This window comes from Salmo salar, chromosome 09, assembly GCF_965601325.2.
Source record: "Salmo salar chromosome 09, fSalSal1, whole genome shotgun sequence".
In the NCBI taxonomy this organism is placed as follows: domain Eukaryota; kingdom Metazoa; phylum Chordata; class Actinopteri; order Salmoniformes; family Salmonidae; genus Salmo; species Salmo salar.
Window position 1 is genome coordinate 91,872,501 of NC_138299.1, and position 18,208 is coordinate 91,890,708.

Sequence of the window (18,208 nt, forward strand, 5' to 3'; positions counted from 1 at the left end):
TTTCCCTCCCTTCCTCTCCTCTCCCATCCTTACCTTTCCCCTTCTCTCCTCGCCTTTCCCCTCCCCTCCTCTCTTTTCTCCTCCTCTCCTCTCCTTTCCACTCCTCTCCCCTCCTTTCCATTCCCCTCCTTTCCGCTCCTTTCCTTTACTCTCCTTTCCTCTCCCCTCCTCTCCTTTCCTTTCCTCTCCTTTCCTCTCCTTTCCTTTCCTCTCCTCTCCTCTCCTCTCCTCTCCCCTCCCCTCCCCTCCCCTCCTCTCCTCTCCTCTCCTCTCCTCTCCTCTCCTCTCCTTTCCTTTCCTTTACTCTCCTCTCCTCTCCTCTCCTCTCCTCTCCCCTCCCCTCCTCTCCTCTCCTCTCCTCTCCTCTCCTCTCCTCTCCTCTCCTCTCCTCTCCTCTCCTCTCCTCTCCTCTCCTTTCCTTTCCTTTCCTTTACTCTCCTCTCCTCTTCTCTCCTCTCCCCTCCTTTACTCTCCTTTCCTCTCCCCTCCCTTCCTTTCCTCTCCGCTCCTCTCCTCTCCCCTCCTTTCCTCTCCTTTCCTCTCCTTTCCTTTCCCCTCATTTCCTTTCCTTTCCTCTCTTCTCCTTTCCACTCCTCTCCTCTCCCCTTCTATTCCTCAATCTGACCACAATAGAGATGGGGGATCACCATGCTTTCATTATTTCTGAATATCCATCTTTTTTTCTCTCCCTCTCTCTGTCCAGGAGCTCCTAACCATCTCAGTGGTTCCACCCTGCGACCCCCCCTGCCTCCCCCTCACAACCACCAGACCCTTTCCCACCACCACCACCACTCCACAGCCAACAGCCTGAACAGGAACACCCTGAGAGGGGGTAGGAACACCATCCACGCCCCCCCTCCAGTACCAGGGGATGGGCCAACCTCACCAGAGTCTGTACAGCTACAGGACAGCTGGGTACTGAATAGTAACGTCCCACTGGAAACCAGGTGAGAAACTAGTCCCAGTTATACACATTGAATATACACTACAGACCAGTTGAGAAACTAGTCCAAGTTCCTACAAACTCTACAGAACACAGAATACACACTACACACCAGGTGAGACTAGTGACAAAATGCTTAAATGCACTTAACCTCCCTGGGCTAGGTGGGACGTTTGCGTCCCACCTAGTCAACAGCCAGTGGAATTGCGTGGCGCGAAATACAAATACCTCAAAAATGCTATAACTTCAATTTCTCAAACTTTTGACTATTTTACACCATTTTAAAGACAAGACTCTCGTTAATCTAACCACATTGTCCGATTTCAAAAAGGCTTTACAGCAAAAGCAAAACATTAGATTATGACAGGAGAGTACCCTGCCAAAAATAATCACACAGCCATTTTCAAAGCAAGCATATATGTCACAAAAACCAAAACCACAGCTAAATGCAGCACTAACCTTTGATGATCTTCATCAGATGACACTCCTAGGACATTATGTTATACAATACATGCATGTTTTGTTCAATCAAGTTCATATTTATATCAAAAACCAGCTTTTTACATTAGCATGTGATGTTCAGAACTAGCAAACTTCCGGTGAATTTACTAAATTACTCATGAATAACGTTCACAAAATACATAACAATTATTTTAAGAATTATGGATACAGAACTCCTTTGTGCAATCGTGGTGTCAGATTTTAAAATAGCTTTTCGACGAAAGCACATTTTGCAATAATCTGAGTACATAGCCCGGCCATCACGGCTAGCTAATTTGACACCCACCAAGTTTGGCCCTCACCAAACTCAGATTTACTATAAGAAAAATTGGATCACCTTTGCTGTTCTTCGTCAGAATGCACTGAATGGACTTCTACTTCAACAACAAATGTTGTTTTGGTTCCAAATAATCCATAGTTATATTCAAATACCTCCGTTTTGTTCGTGCGTTCAGGTCAGTATCCGAAGGGTGACGCGCGACCGTATTTCGTGACAAAAAAATTCTAAATGTTCCATTACCGTACTTCGAAGCATGTCAAACGCTGTTTAAAATCAATTTTTATGCTATTTTTCTCATAAAATAGCGATAATATTCCAACCGGGCGACGTTGTATTCATTCAAAGGCTGAAAGAAAAAAAATGAGAATTCTCATGAACGCGCATCTCCAGTGTCACTGTTCCTAGCCTGACCACTCACAAACAGAGCTGCTGTACTTCGCCCAGAGACTGCAGACACCCCATTACACTTTCTGGCGCCTTCTGAGAGCCAATGGAAGCCTTAGAAAATGTCACGTTACAGCAGAGATGCTGTATTTTCAATAGAGATACCACAGAAGGAGAACAAATTGTCAGACAGGGCAATACCTGTATGGAATCTTCTCAGGTTTTGGCCTGCCATATGAGTTATCTTATACTCACAGACACCATTCAAACAGTTTTAGAAACTTTAGAGTGTTTTCTATTCAAATCTACTAATTACTGTATATGCATATTCTAATTTCTGGACAAGAGTAGTAACCAGTTTAAATCGGGTACGTTTTTTATCCGGCCCCAACAGGTTAATACCAGGTGAGACCAGTACCAGAGTGTATTCAATACTGGTTTATACTGGTACATACCAGTACATGTTGACCAGCTGAGACCAGAAGCATTAAAAGCCAAAACGTGTTAGTTCTACTTTTAGTAATAAAGAAGCTTTTTTATTGAATTCCACAAGACATTAACCAATGAACAATGTTGATCAGTCTATCAACCAATGAACAGATCAGCCTGTGTAATGTACAGGACACTGATGGGATGGAAGCCTCCTACTGTATCCCTGTGGTACCTCTCATGCTGAATAGCAGCTACTCTGGGGACTGCATGAGACCACACACACACACACACACACACACACACACACACACACACACACACACACACACACACACACACACACACACACACACACACACACACACACACACACACACACACACACACACACAGACAGAGAGAGAGAGCCTCAGAGGAAGGTGTACTGCTTACACACCATTCTCCTCTCCTTTAGTCTTGCATGCGCTCTGCTCTCTAACCCTGATCCCAGATCAGACTCCCAGAGAGAGAGCGCCATACAGTATTGATGAGTCTGATCATCACTAATTTACTAGGACAGGTCCCAGGCCTGCGGCAGAGCTGGCTGATGCTGTAACATGCAATAAGTGGAACAGAAAACACAAACACACACAATCGCTTTCAAACACATGTACATATACACATAAAGTAACACACACACACACTTTAGGGGAATGTCTCTGCAGATGGACACATACACTCTCCTGTCTCTCCTGCCAGCCCAGGCTGTTTAGGTTCAGGTGGTAGGGGTTGGGCATGGCTGTGTGCCTTGTCACAGTGACTGGAGCTGGAGCCCAGACCTCCAGACAAGCCTGCCAACCCCCTCCCTCTAGCCCCAGGACGGGCCCTCCTGTCTGGGCACGGGGAGAGGAGAGGCTGGGTGGTCTGGCTGGAGTTCTGGAGACAGAGCCAGAGAGAGACTGCCAGTCACACCATCAGACTGCTGCCAGTACCTATCCTCCCTGTCATTAAGAGATGACACTCTAGCCATGTGTGTGTGTGTGTGTGTGTGTGTGTGTGTGTGTGTGTGTGTGTGTGTGTGTGTGTGTGTGTGTGTGTTGTGGATAGTCTGGACAGGTTGGCAGGGAAGAGGGATGAAGCTTGATCTCCATGAAGGCACCAGAGTGAGATTTAGGGTTTAGGCTAGAATGAAACTGAGCGAGGAGTTGATAGAAAGAGATTGTTTTAGGGAGAAAGAGAGAGGGAGAAATAAGAGAGAGAGAAAGAAGAGAGTGAGAGAAGAGTAAGAAATAGAAGATAAAGGAGAGATAGAGAAAGAAAGGCAGGAAGGTGCAGAGAGGTGGAGGGATGATAAAAACAGATTGTATGGGAGGAGATTGAACGTGTTACTGTTGTGTCCCATATCCAATCTGTGTGTGTGTGTGTGTGTGTGTGTGTGTGTGTGTGTGTGTGTGTGTGTGTGTGTGTGTGTGTGTGTGTGTGTGTGTGTGTGTGTGTGTGTGTGTGTGTGTGTGTGTGTCTGTGTGTGTATGTTCATTTCTCACACAGTTTGATTTCCAATCGGTCCTGCAAAAGCTTCAATTTGCCAGAGAGGGGAGAGAGTGAGAGAGTGAGAGAGAGAGAGAGAGAGAGAGAGAAAGAAAGAGAGAGAAGAGAAAAAGAGGGGGAGAGAGAGAGAGAGAGAGGGGAGGGAGAGAGGGAGAGGGAGAGAGAGGGAGGACAGAGAGAGAGAGGGGGAGAGGGAAAGGGAGAGAGAGAGGAGAGAGAGAGGGGGAGAGGGAGAGAGGGTAGAGGGAGAGGGAGGGAGAGGGAGGAGAAAGAGAGAGAAAGAGGGGGAGAGGAAAAGGGAGTGAGAGAGGAGAGAGAGAGGGGGAGAGAGAGAGAAGAGAGGGAGAGGGAGGGAGAGATGGTGAGAGGGAGAGAGAGAGAGAGGGAAGGAGAGAGAGAGAGAGTGAGAGAGGGGGAGCGAGAGAAGGAGGGAGAGAGGGAGAGAGATCAAGAGAGAGAGGAAAGGAGAGAGGTAGGGAGAGTGAGAGGGAGAGAGAAGGAGAGGGGAGGAGAGAGAGGGAAGGAGAGAGAGAGAGAGAGAGAGGGAAGAAATGTGAGAGGCGGGGGGAGAGAGAAAGAGATGAGAGGAGGATCAAGGAAGGAAGGAAGGATGGAGCGAGTGAGGGGGGACCTGGACAATTAACAAGAGGACAAAGGGCATTCTGGGTAATTAGCAGAAAGTCAACTCTCTTATTCACCCACACTCTCTCTCTCTCACACACACACAGACACATCACCACACACACACACACAGCTCCACACACAGCACACACACAGCACCAACATTGCACGGCAATCTATGTAAATCAATGTTAATTAATTCGCACAAGCTTTTCATTTCTCTTCATAATTAGTCACATCTATTGATGAGCACACTTCCTCTATTGACAAGCACACTTCCTCTATTGACAAGCACACTTCTTCTATTGACAAGCACACTTCCTCTATTGACAAGAACACTTCGTCTATTGACAAGCACACTTCATCAAATGACAAGCACACTTCCTCTATTGACAAACACACTTCCTCTATTGACAAACCCACTTCCTCTATTGACAAGCACACTTCCTCTATTGACAAGCACACTTCCTCTACAAAACAGGGGGTGTTTCTCAAAATGCATGCTACCATGCTCCAAGTATGCAAATTGGAGCACAGTGTCACACCAGCCTTCGCTTTGGCTCCCCCTCCTGTCCAGCTCAGGCGTTCAGTGTCGTCGGCCTTCTAGCTGCTTCTGAACCTGCTGCTGGCAAACGCCCTTCACTCATCAACCCCGGACTTGTCTCGTCATCAGTACACACACCTGGTTGCAATCCCCAGTCTATCACTGTATATTTTCTCCCTCTGTCATTTGTCTTTGTCGGTCATTGTAAATGTTGCTTGTTTTCCTCAGAGGACAACAAGCAACTACTATTTCCTACTGTTTCCCGAGTACTTTATTATTTTGCACTTTGGGTTTCGTCCCACTTTTATATATATATAGTGCTTTAATAAGCTCAGTAGTTCTAAACCTGCGACTGTCTCCTACTACTCCTCTCTACACTGGTGACAAACGGGCACAGAAATATGATGCAACCACGTCAAAAATGATAAACGTTTATAAGAGAAAATACACTCCGAATTCGGAAAATAAAATGTTGTCTATTCACATCTCATATGTTGCCTGACTACAATGTTTTATCTTGTTAAGTTAAGGGTTAAGGTTTGGGATAGCGGAGGGTATTCTAGCTGAGCAGCAGGTCTGGTTCTAGTAGAGAAGAGGAGGAGGGTATTCTAGGTGAACAGCAGGTCTGGTTCTAGTAGAGTAGAGGAGGAGGGTATTCTAGGTGAACAGCAGGTCTGGTTCTAGTAGAGAAGAGGAGGAGGGTATTCTAGGTGAACAGCAGGTCTGGTTCTAGTAGAGTAGAGGAGGAGGGTATTCTAGCTGAGCAGCAGGTCTGGTTCTAGTAGAGAAGAGGAGGAGGGTATTCTAGGTGAACAGCAGGTCTGGTTCTAGTAGAGAAGAGGAGGAGGGTATTCTAGGTGAACAGCAGGTCTGGTTCTAGTAGAGAAGAGGAGGAGGGTATTCTAGCTGAGCAGCAGGTCTGGTTCTAGTAGAGAAGAGGAGGAGGGTATTCTAGGTGAACAGCAGGTCTGGTTCTAGTAGAGTAGAGGAGGAGGGTATTCTAGGTGAACAGCAGGTCTGGTTCTAGTAGAGAAGAGGAGGAGGGTATTCTAGGTGAACAGCAGGTCTGGTTCTAGTAGAGTAGAGGAGGAGGGTATTCTAGCTGAGCAGCAGGTCTGGTTCTAGTAGAGAAGAGGAGGAGGGTATTCTAGGTGAACAGCAGGTCTGGTTCTAGTAGAGAAGAGGAGGAGGGTATTCTAGGTGAACAGCAGGTCTGGTTCTAGTAGAGAAGAGGAGGAGGGTATTCTAGCTGAGCAGCAGGTCTGGTTCTAGTAGAGTAGAGGAGGAGGGTATTCTAGGTGAACAGCAGGTCTGGTTCTAGTAGAGTAGAGGAGGAGGGTATTCTAGGTGAACAGCAGGTCTGGTTCTAGTAGAGAAGAGGAGGAGGGTATTCTAGGTGAACAGCAGGTCTGGTTCTAGTAGAGTAGAGGAGGAGGGTATTCTAGCTGAGCAGCAGCTCTGGTTCTAGTAGAGTAGAGGAGGAGGGTATTCTAGGTGAACAGCAGGTCTGGTTCTAGTAGAGTAGAGGAGGAGGGTATTCTAGCTGAGCAGCAGGTCTGGTTCTAGTAGAGTAGAGGAGGAGGGTATTCTAGGTGAACAGCAGGTCTGGTTCTAGTAGAGAAGAGGAGGAGGGTATTCTAGCTGAGCAGCAGGTCTGGTTCTAGTAGAGTAGAGGAGGAGGGTATTCTAGGTGAACAGCAGGTCTGGTTCTAGTAGAGAAGAGGAGGAGGGTATTCTAGGTGAACAGCAGGTCTGGTTCTAGTAGAGTAGAGGAGGAGGGTATTCTAGGTGAACAGCAGGTCTGGTTCTAGTAGAGTAGAGGAGGAGGGTATTCTAGGTGAACAGCAGGTCTGGTTCTAGTAGAGTAGAGGAGGAGGGTATTCTAGCTGAGCAGCAGGTCTGGTTCTAGTAGAGAAGAGGAGGAGGGTATTCTAGCTGAGCAGCAGGTCTGGTTCTAGTAGAGTAGAGGAGGAGGGTATTCTAGGTGAACAGCAGGTCTGGTTCTAGTAGAGAAGAGGAGGAGGGTATTCTAGCTGAGCAGCAGGTCTGGTTCTAGTAGAGAAGAGGAGGAGGGTATTCTAGGTGAACAGCAGGTCTGGTTCTAGTAGAGTAGAGGAGGAGGGTATTCTAGCTGAGCAGCAGGTCTGGTTCTAGTAGAGAAGAGGAGGAGGGTATTCTAGGTGAACAGCAGGTCTGGTTCTAGTAGAGTAGAGGAGGAGGGTATTCTAGGTGAACAGCAGGTCTGGTTCTAGTAGAGTAGAGGAGGAGGGTATTCTAGCTGAGCAGCAGGTCTGGTTCTAGTAGAGTAGAGGAGGAGGGTATTCTAGGTGAACAGCAGGTCTGGTTCTAGTAGAGAAGAGGAGGAGGGTATTCTAGGTGAACAGCAGGTCTGGTTCTAGTAGAGTAGAGGAGGAGGGTATTCTAGCTGAGCAGCAGGTCTGGTTCTAGTAGAGAAGAGGAGGAGGGTATTCTAGCTGAGCAGCAGGTCTGGTTCTAGTAGAGTAGAGGAGGAGGGTATTCTAGGTGAACAGCAGGTCTGGTTCTAGTAGAGAAGAGGAGGAGGGTATTCTAGCTGAGCAGCAGGTCTGGTTCTAGTAGAGAAGAGGAGGAGGGTATTCTAGGTGAACAGCAGGTCTGGTTCTAGTAGAGTAGAGGAGGAGGGTATTCTAGCTGAGCAGCAGGTCTGGTTCTAGTAGAGAAGAGGAGGAGGGTATTCTAGGTGAACAGCAGGTCTGGTTCTAGTAGAGTAGAGGAGGAGGGTATTCTAGGTGAACAGCAGGTCTGGTTCTAGTAGAGTAGAGGAGGAGGGTATTCTAGCTGAGCAGCAGGTCTGGTTCTAGTAGAGTAGAGGAGGAGGGTATTCTAGGTGAACAGCAGGTCTGGTTCTAGTAGAGAAGAGGAGGAGGGTATTCTAGGTGAACAGCAGGTCTGGTTCTAGTAGAGTAGAGGAGGAGGGTATTCTAGGTGAACAGCAGGTCTGGTTCTAGTAGAGAAGAGGAGGAGGGTATTCTAGGTGAACAGCAGGTCTGGTTCTAGTAGAGTAGAGGAGGAGGGTATTCTAGCTGAGCAGCAGGTCTGGTTCTAGTAGAGAAGAGGAGGAGGGTATTCTAGCTGAGCAGCAGGTCTGGTTCTAGTAGAGTAGAGGAGGAGGGTATTCTAGGTGAACAGCAGGTCTGGTTCTAGTAGAGAAGAGGAGGAGGGTATTCTAGCTGAGCAGCAGGTCTGGTTCTAGTAGAGAAGAGGAGGAGGGTATTCTAGGTGAACAGCAGGTCTGGTTCTAGTAGAGTAGAGGAGGAGGGTATTCTAGGTGAACAGCAGGTCTGGTTCTAGTAGAGTAGAGGAGGAGGGTATTCTAGGTGAACAGCAGGTCTGGTTCTAGTAGAGTAGAGGAGGAGGGTATTCTAGGTGAACAGCAGGTCTGGTTCTAGTAGAGTAGAGGAGGAGGGTATTCTAGCTGAACAGCAGGTCTGGTTCTAGTAGAGTAGAGGAGGAGGGTATTCTAGGTGAACAGCAGGTCTGGTTCTAGTAGAGTAGAGGAGGAGGGTATTCTAGGTGAACAGCAGGTCTGGTTCTAGTAGAGTAGAGGAGGAGGGTATTCTAGCTGAGCAGCAGGTCTGGTTCTAGTAGAGTAGAGGAGGAGGGTATTCTAGCTGAGCAGCAGTGTGGGGAAAGAGAGAGCCAGGGTGGGGAAAGAGTGACGGTTCGGCTGACCTTGACTTGAAACAGGCAGAATAGGATATCAGACCAAAGATATAGAAAATAACGTAATCAAACGGTTTTATTAAAGTTTCATTAAGGGGGGAATTGGATAAAGGCACACCCCACCCTGCACAGATGTCATTTGAATGTGTATTCCATGTAGGTTCTACGTAATTTCATGGAAATATTGTAAAAACATAATTAAGTCCACCAGTGAGTGCCCAAAGCAACGTTTGTGTGTGTGTGTGTGTGTGTGTGTGTGTGTGTGTGTGTTTGTGTGTGTATTTCCTTCACCTATACTCTGAGAGCAATTGACTCTCAATCTCTGGCCTTTTATCTCTCTGTTCCTCTCCACTCTCAGTCTATGTCCTCAAATCTCTCTTTTCCTCTCCACTCATAATCTGGCCTCATATCTCTCTGTTCCTCTCCACTCTCAATCTCTGGCCTCATATCTCTCTGTTCCTCTCCACTCTCAATCTCTGGCCTCATATCTCTCTGTTCCTCTCCACTCTCAATCTCTGGCCTCATATCTCGCTGTTTCTCTCCACCCTTAATCTCTGACCTCATATCTCTGTTTCTCTCCACTCTCAACCCCTCTCTCTCTCTAGTTGACTTCTTTGGGGTTTCTTTGTGTTTTGACTCTGTATGTTTTGGACCTCTGTGTGTTTTGACTCTGTGTGTTTTGGACCTCTGTGAGTATTCTTTTTGTCCAACTAAAACAAACATCTCTCTCTCCTTCTTTCTCCCCCTCTCTTCAGGCACTTCCTGTTTAAGACATCGTCGGGGACAACCCCTCTCTTCAGTAGCTCCTCCCCTGGTTACCCTCTGACCTCTGGGACGGTCTACTCTCCGCCCCCTCGCCTATTACCCAGAAACACCTTCTCCCGCTCTGCCTTCAAGCTCAACAAGCCGTCCAAGTACTGCAGTTGGAAATGTGCTGCTGTGTCGGCCATTACTGCAGCCAGCCTGCTGGCTATACTACTGTCTTACTTTATAGGTAGGTAGAGTACACACACTCAGCCTGCTGGCTGTACTACTGTCTTACTTTATAGGTAGGTAGAATACACACACTCAGCCTGCTGGCTATAATACTGTCTTACTTTATAGGTAGGTAGAATACACACACTCAGCCTGCTGGCTGTACTACTGCCTTACTTTATAGGTAGGTAGAATACACACACTCAGCCTGCTGGCTATAATACTGTCTTACTTTATAGGTAGGTAGAATACACACACTCAGCCTGCTGGCTATACTACTGTCTTACTTTATAGGTAGGTAGAATACACACACTCGGCCTGCTGGCTGTACTACTGTCTTACTTTATAGGGAGGTAGAGTACACACACTCAGCCTGCTGGCTGTACTACTGTCTTACTTTATAGGTAGGTAGAGCACACACACACACACACACACACACACACACACACACACACACACACACATACACACACACACACACACACACACACACACACACACACACACACACACACACACACACACACACACACACACACACACACACACACACACACACACACACACACACACACACACACACTGTTGATCAATTCCAGATCAATCTGGTTTGATTGCAGTTTATCAATACCAGCAGCTGTGTTGCCTGTAGCCTGGTTTGGATTTGTAACAAGGAGTCTGATTTGATACTACGCCCCATGTGGCTCGTTGGCTGGCGTGGTGCTGTGTGAATTGTAGTATGAACATACCACTTAGTTTCCCATAGTCACAGCACGGCGCTAGGACACATACACAGGTCTGGGAACAGATAAAGGACTCAGACACACAGAGACTTAGCAGGCCGCTGGAGTATTATCACTGATTTGAGAACAGTTTAAAGGATAGGCACCTCTCTAGCAGAGCAATGCAGGAGTATAAAGGAGATGAGCTGTGAAAAGATGAGAATAGATCTCTCTACTCTCACTGTAGTTACTGTAGTAAAAGATGGAGAGATGAATAGTGAAAGAGGGAGCTAGCAGGATGGAGTGGGAGAATAAGAAGCATGGTCAGAGATGTTGGCAATGAGAGAGGGTGTATATTGTGGTCATTGATGTCAACACTCTCTTGCTTCCTAAAAGCTTATATGCATACATGCGTGTGCATGTGTGTGTCAGGTTATAGGGGTGAGGTAGAGGGGGAGTCGGGTTGAGGCAGATGTGTTGTCAAGGCCTTTATTGCTCCGTTACCCTGGAGACTAGAGTCCACAGATGAGGAATATACAAAATCAGCAGTTAAAAAACTATGCCGATCCAACATGCATCATTTCTATATGTATATCCATAACATATGTTTGGTGGTGTATGTGATTGCTTCCTCCCTACGGAGTGTCCTTAGCTGCTTGCCTGAAAAGGGTGTGTGTGTGTGTGTGTGTGTGTGTGTGTGTGTGTGTGTGTGTGTGTGTGTGTGTGTGTGTGTGTGTGTGTGTGTGTGTGTGTGTGTGTGTGTGTGTGTGTGTGTGTGTGTGTGTGTGTGTGTGTGTGTGTGTGTTGTGTCCTCTAAAGTGGATCAAACCCGTTGCCTAGGGGGCCAACTCTCCTGTAGAGTCACATTTAGCAGATACTTTCATCCAAAGTGACTTACAGAACTTGCAACATTTACATTATGTGTAGAATGTGGCGTGACCACAACCCTGGTGTTGACACATGAGAGAATGGAACCTACAACCCTGGTGTTGACACATGAGAAAATGAAACCTACAACCCTGGTGTTGACACATAAGGGAATGGAACCTACAACCCTGGTGTTGATACATGAGGGAATGGAACCTACAACCCTGGTGTTGATACATGAGGGAATGGAACCTACAACCCTGGTGTTGATACATGAGGGAATGGAACCTACAACCCTGGTGTTGACAATTGAGGGAATGGAACCTACAACCCTGGTGTTGACAATTGAGGGAATGGAACCTACAACCCTGGTGTTGACATATGACGAAATGGAACCTACAACCCTGGTGTTGACACATGAGAAAATATAACCTACAACCCTGGTGTTGACACATGAAGGAATGGAACCTACAACCCTGGTGTTGACACATGAGGGAATGTAACCTACAACCCTGGTGTTGACACATGAGGGAATTGAACCTACAACCCTGGTGTTGATACATGAGAGAATGGAACCGACAACCCTGGTGTTGACACATGAGGGAATGTAACCTACAACCCTGGTGTTGACACTTGAGGGAATTGAACCAACAACCCTGGTGTTGACACATGAGGGAATGGAACCTACAACCCTGGTGTTGAGACATGAGGGAATTGAACCAACAACCCTGGTGTTGACACATGAGGGAATGGAACCTACAACCCTGGTGTTGACACATGAGGGGATTGAACCTACAACCCTGGTGTTGCCAGCACCATGCTAACCGACTGAGCCAATAACTTATTGTTCCCCGTAGCTCCTGCTCTAAACCAGCATAACCCCAGAGTTTATGTTGTGTTGAGTTTAGTACTCACAAGGGGGACTTGGCAGTGCTGAGTGTGTGTTCAGAGCTCCCAGTGGGGACTCTGTGGAGCACCCAGTGCCATGCAGCGTGAAGAGGACCCATGTGAGGTGTCCTCTGTGGAGCCCGATCATAAATTACAGCAGGACATGTGCCTGAACAGCACTTTTACCTCCCTCTCTCTCTCTGTGTGTGTGTGTGTGTGTGTGTGTGTGTGTGTGTGTGAGTGAGTGAGTGAGTGAGTGAGTGAGTGAGTGAGTGAGTGAGTGAGTGAGTGAGTGAGTGAGTGAGTGAGTGAGTGAGTGAGTGAGTGAGTGAGTGAGTGAGTGAGTGTGTGTGTGTGTGTGTGTGTTGTGTCCTCTAAACTGGATCAAACCCGTTGCCTAGGGGGCCAACTCTCCTGTAGAGTCACATTTAGCAGATACTTTCATCCAAAGTGACTTACAGAACTTGCAACATTTACATTATGTGTAGAATGTGGCGTGACCACAACCCTGGTGTTGACACATGAGAGAATGGAACCTACAACCCTGGTGTTGACACATGAGGGAATGGAACCTACAACCCTGGTGTTGATACATGAGGGAATGGAACCTACAACCCTGGTGTTGACAATTGAGGGAATGGAACCTACAACCCTGGTGTTGACAATTGAGGGAATGGAACCTACAACCCTGGTGTTGACATATGACGAAATGGAACCTACAACCCTGGTGTTGACACATGAGAAAATGGAACCTACAACCCTGGTGTTGACACATGAAGGAATGGAACCTACAACCCTGGTGTTGACACATGAGGGAATGTAACCTACAACCCTGGTGTTGACACATGAGGGAATTGAACCTACAACCCTGGTGTTGATACATGAGAGAATGGAACCGACAACCCTGGTGTTGACACATGAGGGAATGTAACCTACAACCCTGGTGTTGACACATGAGGGAATTGAACCAACAACCCTGGTGTTGACATATGACGAAATGGAACCTACAACCCTGGTGTTGACACATGAGAAAATATAACCTACAACCCTGGTGTTGACACATGAAGGAATGGAACCTACAACCCTGGTGTTGACACATGAGGGAATGTAACCTACAACCCTGGTGTTGACACATGAGGGAATTGAACCAACAACCCTGGTGTTGACACATGAGGGAATGGAACCTACAACCCTGGTGTTGACACATGAGGGGATTGAACCTACAACCCTGGTGTTGCCAGCACCATGCTAACCGACTGAGCCAATAACTTATTGTTCCCCGTAGCTCCTGCTCTAAACCAGCATAACCCCAGAGTTTATGTTGTGTTGAGTTTAGTACTCACAAGGGGGACTTGGCAGTGCTGAGTGTGTGTTCAGAGCTCCCAGTGGGGACTCTGTGGAGCACCCAGTGCCATGCAGCGTGAAGAGGACCCATGTGAGGTGTCCTCTGTGGAGCCCGATCATAAATTACAGCAGGACATGTACCTGAACAGCACTTTTACCTCCCTCTCTCTCTCGTGTGTGTGTGTGTGTGTGTGTGTGTGTGTGTGTGTGTGTGTGTGTGTGTGTGTGTGTGTGTGTGTGTGTGTGTGTGTGTGTGTGTGTGTGTGTGTGTGTGTGTGTGTGTGTGTGTGAGTGAGTGAGTGAGTGAGTGAGTGAGTGAGTGAGTGTGTGTGTGTGTGTGTGTGTTGTGTCCTCTAAAGTGGATCAAACCCGTTGCCTAGGGGGCCAACTCTCCTGTAGAGTCACATTTAGCAGATACTTTCATCCAAAGTGACTTACAGAACTTGCAACATTTACATTATGTGTAGAATGTGGCGTGACCACAACCCTGGTGTTGACACATGAGAGAATGGAACCTACAACCCTGGTGTTGACACATGAGGGAATGGAACCTACAACCCTGGTGTTGATACATGAGGGAATGGAACCTACAACCCTGGTGTTGATACATGAGGGAATGGAACCTACAACCCTGGTGTTGACAATTGAGGGAATGGAACCTACAACCCTGGTGTTGACAATTGAGGGAATGGAACCTACAACCCTGGTGTTGACATATGACGAAATGGAACCTACAACCCTGGTGTTGACACATGAGAAAATGGAACCTACAACCCTGGTGTTGACACATGAAGGAATGGAACCTACAACCCTGGTGTTGACACATGAGGGAATGTAACCTACAACCCTGGTGTTGACACATGAGGGAATTGAACCTACAACCCTGGTGTTGATACATGAGAGAATGGAACCGACAACCCTGGTGTTGACACATGAGGGAATTGAACCAACAACCCTGGTGTTGACACATGAGGGAATGGAACCTACAACCCTGGTGTTGACACATGAGGGAATTGAACCAACAACCCTGGTGTTGACACATGAGGGAATGGAACCTACAACCCTGGTGTTGCCAGCACCATGCTAACCGACTGAGCCAATAACTTATTGTTCCCCGTAGCTCCTGCTCTAAACCAGCATAACCCCAGAGTTTATGTTGTGTTGAGTTTAGTACTCACAAGGGGGACTTGGCAGTGCTGAGTGTGTGTTCAGAGCTCCCAGTGGGGACTCTGTGGAGCACCCAGTGCCATGCAGCGTGAAGAGGACCCATGTGAGGTGTCCTCTGTGGAGCCCGATCATAAATTACAGCAGGACATGTGCCTGAACAGCACTTTTACCTCCCTCTCTCTCTCTGTGTGTGTGTGTGTGTGTGTGTGTGTGTGTGTGTGTGTGTGTGTGTGTGTGTGTGTGTGTGTGTGTGTGTGTGTGTGTGTGTGTGTGTGTGTGTGTGTGTGTGTGTGTGTGTGAGTGAGTGAGTGAGTGAGTGAGTGAGTGAGTGAGTGAGTGAGTGAGTGAGTGAGTGAGTGAGTGAGTGAGTGAGTGAGTGAGTGAGTGAGTGAGTGAGTGAGTGAGTGAGTGAGTGAGTGTGAGAGAGGCAGCTAGCATGCCAGGTGTAGCCCTCAAACTCTCCTCTTCTCCTCTCCGGAGTATAAACTGTGCCACAACATATCTGAATCCTTCCTCACCTTTAGTCCTGGAATGAATGACTGATTAATGAATGAATTAATAAAAAATGACCGAAAGAATGAATGAAATGATAGACAGATGGACAGATGTAGAGTGAAGAGGGCTAGTTCTTCATTCTTCCGGCATCTTGTTTTCTCGCTCCCTCACTCGGCCTAGAAAGGGGAATGCGGAGAGGAGGAGAGGAGAGGTAGTTGCTAGGAGACAGGTGAGTGGCCCTCATACAGAGAGAAGACATGTCTGTCACTAAGAGAGAGAGGGAGGAGAGGAGAAAGGGATTGAAAATAGGGATAGAGGAGAGGTGAACTGGAAGAGGAGAGGTCTGCCATTGTGTTCAGGAGATAAAGAGGAGAGGGAGGAGGAGAGGAGAGGAGAGGAGAGGAGAGGAGAGGAGAGGAGAGGAGAGGAGAGGAGAGGAGAGGATTTTACATTCTAAAACATTTTACGTTTTAGTCATTTAACTGACACTCTTATCCAGAGAGACTTACAGTAAGTTGTGACTGCATACATGTTCATACTTTTTTGTACGTAGACGAGTGGTGAGGGGGGAGAGGAAAGGAGACTAAACGCAAAGCTCTCATTGTTTATTGTGCAGAGAAAGGAGAAAGGAATAGGGGAGAGGACAGTAAAGGTTGGTCTCATCATATGTTCTGTAGAGGAGAGAGGAGAAAGAAAGGAGTGGTGAATAAGTGGAGACAGGAAGGACAAGGATAGACCGAAGAGAGGAGAGGGGGATGACAAAGGGACTAGAGGAGAGAGAGGGATTACTCTCCCCCTGAGGTGCTGTCACCTGGAGGAAGGGAGTGACTAATGTCCCCTAATAGATCACTGAGAAACGACAGGAACAGAGGGAGACGGGAACAGAACCCTAGGAGATAGAGGGAGGGAGTTAGGAGGAATAGAGGACAGAGAGATAGATGGAGGGAGTTAGGAGGAATAGAGGACAGAGAGATAGATGGAGGGAGTTAGGAGGAGGAGAGGACAGAGAGATAGATGGAGGGAGTTAGGAGGAGGAGAGGACAGAGATAGATGGAGGGAGTTAGGAGGAGGAGAGGACAGAGAGATAGATGGAGGGAGTTAGGAGGAGGAGAGGACAGAGAGATAGATGGAGGGAGTTAGGAGGAGGAGAGGACAGAGATAGATGGAGGGAGTTAGGAGGAATATAAGACAGAGATAGATGGAGGGAGTTAGGAGGAATAGAGGACAGAGAGATAGATGGAGGGAGTTAGGAGGAATAGAGGACAGAGAGATAGATGGAGGGAGTTAGGAGGAATAGAGGACAGAGAGATAGATGGAGGGAGTTAGGAGGAGGAGAGGACAGAGAGATAGATGGAGGGAGTTAGGAGGAGGAGAGGACAGAGATAGCTGGAGGGAGTTAGGAGGAGGAGAGGACAGAGATAGATGGAGGGAGTTAGGAGGAATAGAAGACAGAGATAGATGGAGGGAGTTAGGAGGAGGAGAGGACAGAGAGATAGATGGAGGGAGTTAGGAGGAATAGAGGACAGAGAGATAGATGGAGGGAGTTAGGAGGAGGAGAGGACAGAGAGATAGATGGAGGGAGTTAGGAGGAGGAGAGGACAGAGAGATAGATGGAGGGAGTTAGGAGGAGGAGAGGACAGAGAGGTGCCCATAGAGATGAAGAGAATATGGAGTACTCAACACGTACAACTTCATGCATACAGGTACAAACGTTTCAATCTCACACATACACACACATGCAATACACACACATGAACATAATCTATACTTCATTACTTACCCCCCCCATTGTTGGCCACCAGGAGTGGCACAGAGTGAGGTAATTTTGGAACATGGCCATACACACCTCACATTCCCCATCTCTCTCTCTCTCTCACACACACACACACACACACACACACACACACACACACACACACACACACACACACACACACACACGGTGAGCCTAACTCCATGTGTCTGCGTGCATGCATGAGTGTGTGGATAGCTGGTGAAGTCAGGCATATGGTATATGGCCATAAGGAGCAGAGCATGTGTGGGGGGCAGCAGGGTCTGTCATCGTACAGCTAAAGGTTCTTATCATGCGGTGGCAGTCTAGGAGAGGTCAGGGCATGGCCAGGGGGAGGCAGAGAGCTCTAGACCAGGTGGCCAGGAGGGACAAACAGGTCATTGAATGTGTTAGGGCCATCAGGCCATAGTTGGAGCATTAGACAGGATGTTATTACTTTAGATATCAGATGCTGACTATGACTTTACTCTCTTGACTTTTCTGTCAGTGCTGCATGTCCCTCAGGGGTTTCTGTAGCAGAAGTGACATATAGGGGATTTGCTGAGGTCAGAGAGATGGATGGTCAGGCAGAGGAGGAGAAGAGCCAATATCCTTGAGGAGTCATTTTACCTTTATTTGACTAGGCAAGTCAGTTAAGAACAAATTCTTATTTTCAATGACAGCCTAGGATCAGTGGGTTACCTGCCTTGTTCTGCCCCTGAACAACAGATTTGTATCTAATCGGCTCAGGGATTCGAACTTGCAACCTTTCTGTTACTGGCCCAATGCTCTAACCACTAGGCTACCCTGCCGCCCCATGACACAGTCTTGTTCAAATTATCTTTTAGTTAGGCTCATTGCATTTCTTTATTTCGTCGTTCATTAGTGCTGGTGTAATCTCTGTCTGATTGTTAGCCCAATTAGACTGTGGTGCTTCACTGGCTGGTTAGAAACACACACTAATTGAAGACAGAGGACTCTCTCTATCTTTCTCTCTCGATCTCTCTCTCATATCAGATCAGATAGTAAATACCACAATATTCCG

The 18,208-nt window shown here is 47.4% G+C and overlaps 1 protein-coding gene across 1 annotated transcript in view; it reads left to right on the forward strand.

Annotated features, from left to right (window-relative positions):
- Positions 1-18,208, forward strand: part of LOC106612130 (teneurin-2) — a 211,840-nt gene that overhangs the window by 74,851 nt on the left and 118,781 nt on the right. The window contains exons 3-4 of the mRNA XM_082955517.1: positions 704-947; positions 9,690-9,927. Of these exons, the coding sequence (XP_082811643.1) occupies positions 704-947; positions 9,690-9,927 (482 nt within the window). The remainder of the gene's footprint in view (positions 1-703; positions 948-9,689; positions 9,928-18,208) is intronic.